General features: G+C 33.8%; 1 protein-coding gene across 1 annotated transcript; it reads right to left on the bottom strand.

Annotated features, from left to right (window-relative positions):
* Window positions 1-1,432: 1,432 nt before the first annotated feature.
* LOC116016733 (serine/arginine-rich splicing factor SR34A-like) lies at window positions 1,433-5,399 on the bottom strand. The gene is made up of 14 exons (XM_031257113.1): window positions 5,241-5,399; window positions 4,102-4,368; window positions 3,832-3,919; window positions 3,589-3,654; window positions 3,386-3,460; window positions 3,180-3,291; window positions 3,008-3,054; window positions 2,874-2,931; window positions 2,668-2,717; window positions 2,524-2,580; window positions 2,301-2,380; window positions 2,144-2,218; window positions 1,992-2,058; window positions 1,433-1,778 (listed from the first exon to the last, which is right to left on the bottom strand). The coding sequence occupies exons 2-14, from the start codon at window positions 4,158-4,160 to the stop codon at window positions 1,758-1,760; spliced, it is 855 nt and encodes a 284-aa protein (XP_031112973.1). The 5' UTR covers window positions 4,161-4,368; window positions 5,241-5,399; the 3' UTR covers window positions 1,433-1,757.
* Between the last annotated feature and the right edge of the window lie 491 nt (window positions 5,400-5,890).

Raw genomic sequence — 5,890 nt, forward strand, 5'->3', positions numbered from 1 at the left:
TCCAAAAAAAATGGTATTTTCTTTTGGCCAAATACTCAATTTCTTTTGACTCACATTTTCCATTCTTTACCAAACAAACCCATAAAATCATTTTCCGAATTTTCAAACACACTCTACATTTAAAGCTTAAGGTACGTAAGTTTATAACTTAAGATGCGTATATTTAAAACTTAAAGTGCACGACTTAGAGACTCTATGTGCATAAATTTCAAGCTTAAGGTGCATGAATTTAATTATTAAGGTGGACAACTTTAATTCATTAGGAATATTGACTTACATACTGTAGGTGCATAAATTTAAAGCTTAAGGTGCATAAGTTCTAAACTTAAAGTGCATCAGTTCGAAACTTAAGGTGCATCACTTCAAAACTTAAAATATATCAGTTCGAGACTTAAGGTACATCTGCTCGAGACTTAAGATGCACCAATTCAAAGCTTAAGGTGTATAAATTCGACACTTAAAATGCATCAATTCAAGACAAGTATCATTTACATCCATGTTGCCAAGAAGTGTGTTTTAAAAAAAAATTCCCTTCATTTTGAGTCGGTAATCTAATCTAGATCAACAACTCAAATCTCATCCCATTTTTCACATGGGAAATATATATATATATATATATATATGATCCATTTGGATAGATTAACTTAAATATTTACAATAATTAACAATGTGAATTTTTTACTAAAGCATTCAACCATTAATGAACCCTAAAGTGCAACAACCAACATTGCAATATCTCTCGTCTCAATTTTTAAAAGGAGTCCTTGCTTTAATAATGATCCCATGCATAAACTTATATAACTACTATCATTACAAAACAAAGATATGTTTGTTATAACTCAAGATCAAACACACCCATGCTCTTGGTACCATGATAAAAGATATGTTTGTTATAACTCAAGATCAAACACACCCATGCTCTTGGTACCATGATAAAAGATAGTGTCAATGAACATTTTGCATATATACTTATTTAAAAAGGCCTTTTGCTCAAGATTTTGGTACTATTATTATGTGTATATATATTTAGTTATTTATAGGGTTTATTTTTATTAATTAATAAGTAATTTCTTTTAATTATTAGCTTGTTTTTGTTATGTACTATGATGTGACAGAAATTAATCATCGCACAGTAGAAGGCCAAGTAGTAACTGTACTGGTGATTCAATCAATCATATTTTTAATATACCATTTACAATACAACATATTTGGAAATAAAAATTTTATAAATAAAATAAAAAATGATTTTGAGTATAATTTTATGAAAAATTTTAGAAGATCAAATACAGTAATTTTGTTAGTAATACTCGGTTCCGTATGAAGATAACAATATGGTAAATGTATTAAACATATCCAACCCTCATTCCCATGATAATGTTAAGCAATAATCATTCTAACTCACTTGACATTCCAACAACATAAGAAAGCAAGCTAGTAATAACAAGACTGGAAATCTCAAAATAAGCTAAAATTCATTTTTCAACTAGTGAAATGGAATAAATAACATCAACTCAATCCTCTGACACACCATCCCAAAAGTTCTTAAAAGCTCAACATCCATAAAATACTAAAACACAAAAGGGTTACCCAACTATCATGAATATATAAAAGGAACCAATTAGACCGACAAGACCCCCAAAAGAAAACCCAGGCATATAGCAATAAGCTCTAGTTCACTGGACAAGGCTAACCCCTGTATTTCTATATGCTTACACTGAAGCAGCTTTGAGGTGTCGGGGCCAAATTAAATTACTACATTAACCGCTGTTTGATCGTGCCTGAAAATAAGATCAAGAAAGTGAGTAAAATTATTGTTGCAAAAATGCAATATTTGAAATGCAAGAACATAAGCTGGCTGCTGAGATTAGTACACTCAGAGGTAATAATGCTAAGGAAAAACCGAATTCCAAGAGAATTTAATTAATGCCAATAAGTGGGACACATCAGCATTGTTATGCCCTAAATGAAATGTTCACAACTTGAAACCTTACCCGGCGCGGGGATGCTGACTTTGATCTTGATTTTGACCTCGATCTGGACCTTGACTTTGACAGAGGTCTGCATTTTTACAGAGAGAAACCATAGGTCATAAGAGTAGAGCATAATATAGGCAGTAACTAGTGATTAAAAAACACAGCCATACCTAGATGACTTGACAGGTGATGCAGATCTAGACCGTGGCGGTGGTGATCTGGAAACAGACCTACCTGCTGATTTGCTGTAGAATATACAACAATATGAAGGGCCCAAGGCCAAGAAACAAATATTAAAAAACAATAGAAAATCAGCAATGTGCATACCTCCTGCTCCTCCTAGGACTTCTGCTTCTGCTCCTGCTTCTGCTGTGGCTTCTGGATGGACTGCTCTTGTACTCTCTTACCTAGCCACAAAAAATAAATAAAATCAAAGTTATGAATATTCCAAATTGAAAAACACTCCTTTACATACAATGTATATCTGCGTACAACCTATTAAATAGTCATCTACGGAGTAATAAAAAGAGGATAATGATATTGTAAGTACCCGGATATAAGTGCTAGTCCAAGGATTTTTGAACACGCTATCATCAAGTTTCCTAATCTGAATGATATAATACATACACATTAGGAACAAGATTGGAGAATCTAACTCACATCCAAAAAAATTATAATTTAAGAGTTAACTTACAGCATATTTCATATCATCATAATTTGTATAATCAACCAAGCCAAATGTTCCTAAATCCAGTGAAAAGTTTTAGAGCATAATAAAATGTCACAGTGCACTCAAGGCACTAAACATTGAAGCAGAAAAACAGGCTAATAGCACCACAAATATGGCATACATATTAGCATATAAACAAATCCACTCAGTTATGATGATCAAAAATATACCTTCCCTATCAGTGGAAACCTCAGCAAAGCAAACATCACCAGCTTTGCGCATGTGATCCTGGAATACTTTCAGCATGTCATTGCCATTGTACATGCAACAAATCAAATACTACTTCTCAAGAATTATATCTTACTTTCAAATCTTGCCAAGAAGCCGAAGAAGGAAGGCCAGTAACAATAACTGCATAAATCAAAGTACTAGATTAAGGCATATGTTACATATTAATAGATATCTAATACACATGCATGCAGCACTTAAGTAAATGAATATTTCAAGAAGATTCAATTAGAAAGTTATGGAGGTACCTCGATATTCAGAATGCTTAGAAATCCCATAACGTGATGAACTCCTGCCCCCATAGCCACCACGCCGATCAACTGAAGATGATGGCCCTCTACCACCATGAGCAAGCTCAACCTATAATAAGTTGCAGGAGAAATATACCATCATGAGATGTATGTACAAGTCAACTAGAGAGTTTATAAACAACAAGTATCTCAAGAGTTCTTACCCTCAGTCGACAACCATCAAAGTTGTAGCCATCTCTACCCCTAATGGCATCTTCTGCATCTCTAGAATTTTCAAACTGAACACATTGAAACCCAAAAAAAGGTCAAATTATAGAAATAACGGCCAAAGTATTCAAAACAACAAAATAACTTAGGTTCTCAGGTAAGCATTATCACATATATGCATAAGTAAAACTTTAACTACCTCAACAAAACAATAGCCCGGGGGACGAGGTGGAATCTTCAATTCAATATCCTGAATACGTCCGTACTGTCCAACAAAAGGGTTGTAGCAGATAAGAAAGCAGTCTCAAAAACACCCAATGAGAGAATAAGCAGCATTAAAGAATACCTCACAGGCAATTAGTTACCATTGGGCATTTGAACAATAAAATCAATATAAATAAGAATAACTTAAAATAGATCAAGACAAGTATTCAAATCAAACCTTATAGAACAAATCTTCAATTTCCCATTCTCTGATGTCTAGGGGAAGGTTTCCCACATAGATTGTCCGAGAGAAACGGCCACTCATTCTAAAGTACAACAAAGGAGTATCAGTTATCACTGTTGCAAGAATACTGTACATAAACAATATCTATAAATAAAACAAAGTCTTGAACAGAAGACTCTTGAGAAAGACTAATAAAGTGGTACAATCAAATGCATTTTTATAATTTTGTATTTGATTTCAGTTCAAAGAAAAACAAAAATATACTGAGCAAACCAAGAGAGCAATCCTTGAGTTGAGCAGTGCTCCACAAGCTCCATTCTCATATGCTCCAAAGCTAAATATATATATTTTTTGAACTAAAATTTGGTCTCCTCATCCTGTCTAAAATTTTTGCAGATGATACTCTTCAGAGAGTGAGCAACAACATCCAAGTATACATAAATACCCAAAACTCCACCCTGAACTCTCCCACTCCCCATACACATCCCTATGTATGATTCCAAAGCTCATTTTTGTCCAAGCGCTTGAAATCTATCATAAACAAAGCATCTGTCATGATAAGAGGTAAGGTTGCCACATACTAATGCATTTACCTTATCAGATTTCTTTTTGACTTCTTAACTGAAGAAAATTATCCCAGAGTATTAGAGATATTTATATATGTACTGCAGACAATTTAGTAAACATCATGTTATCATTAGAATTACTGTGGTGTAATTCTCCTCAACCTTTGGAAAAAAAATAACAAATAATAGCAAGCATGTACCCTCATTATTCTAAGACTTCTATAAGTAAAATCTTCAGAGTAGACAACTATCAACACTAATGTACCTCAACCCTACTACTACCAAAGGTGTCTATGAAATTCATGAATTACTCTATAAAACACAGCCATTTGTTGTTTCCTTAGATAACACAAATATAAGAAGATTATAAAAGCCAAAAACTACAACCGTTAGCACATCTTAGTAGCTCCGCTGCTAGCAAGAATTCAAGCACAATACTCTTAAATCTAATTTTTGACAACCAATTTAGGACAGGATGCCCAAAAACAGAAAATAAATAAATAAATCTTAACAAAAAATTTCAGCTTTCTCTGTGAAAGCCGATATGCAAGGCACGTAACCCATAAAATCAAACTCACAAACAAAAAAAAAAAATTTGCAATAATTTTCAGAAAAACAGAAGGACGGGAGACCTGAATTTTATTTTTTTTTCCAAATTATCAACATGGACAACAATTAGACGAATAACCGAGATAAGAGAGTGCAGAAAACCCTGAATGGCTGAATGAGTCAGAGCGGTTCGATACGCTTGGGCTATAAACTCAGCGACTCCCGGATCCTCGAATTAGGGTTTCTAAATAGTGCAACCGAAAGGTAAGAACAAACTCAGAATCATACCTGAGGTTCAATTGGGGTCGGAGGAGAATCTGATAACAGGAGGAAGACGAAGGGTAAGCGTGACCGTCTTCGGAGCTCCGATTTCTTGGACCTCGTTATCGGGTTTTCTCTTTGCTTCGACGAGTATCGCTGTTAAGACGCAGCTTTGGATGAATCTAGATTCTAGGTTACTTACTTCATTTAAGTCTTCCGGAGAAAATAATTCAAATTGCCCCCTCCACCTTTTCATAATCACGAAGAAGTCCATGTCTATTCAAAATACAAAAATATTATACGGAGTAGTAATATTTAGATTTTAGGCACCTTAATCTATTCGAAAAACTAGGGCAAGAATGAGGAATACCCTCATCATCTCGCCTCCAATCTCCATTGTCACAATTATTTTTCACCACTATGTTTTTTAATTGTCTCATCCATATTTGGCATAGCTTCAAAGATTAAGATGAGACAAAATTGAACTAATCGAAAAAATCGAAGACTGAAAATTTAATTGTCCAAATATTTTGGTTTTTTATTCGACTTTGGTTATTAAGGTTAAAAAAATTTAGCCACTTCAATTTTTTGGTCAGTTATCATCTTTTAAGAGAAAATCGAAAGCCAACTGAAGAACCAAAGATTAATCCAAAGAATATGGCTATGTTTGGCAAACC

Source organism: Ipomoea triloba, chromosome 4 (assembly GCF_003576645.1).
Source record: "Ipomoea triloba cultivar NCNSP0323 chromosome 4, ASM357664v1".
Taxonomy (NCBI): Eukaryota; Viridiplantae; Streptophyta; class Magnoliopsida; order Solanales; family Convolvulaceae; genus Ipomoea; species Ipomoea triloba.

Excerpts from the sequence above, each read along its gene's own strand:
- LOC116016733 (XM_031257113.1), bottom strand. The coding sequence starts at position 4,160 with ATGAGAATGGAGCTTGTGGAGCACTGCTCAACTCAAGGATTGCTCTCT. Across the intron at positions 2,718-2,873 it reads GGTTTCCACTGATAGGGAAG|GAACATTTGGCTTGGTTGAT; the intron begins GTATATTTTTGA and ends CACTGGATTTAG. Across the intron at positions 2,381-2,523 it reads GGACTAGCACTTATATCCGG|GTAAGAGAGTACAAGAGCAG; the intron begins GTACTTACAATA and ends TTTTGTGGCTAG.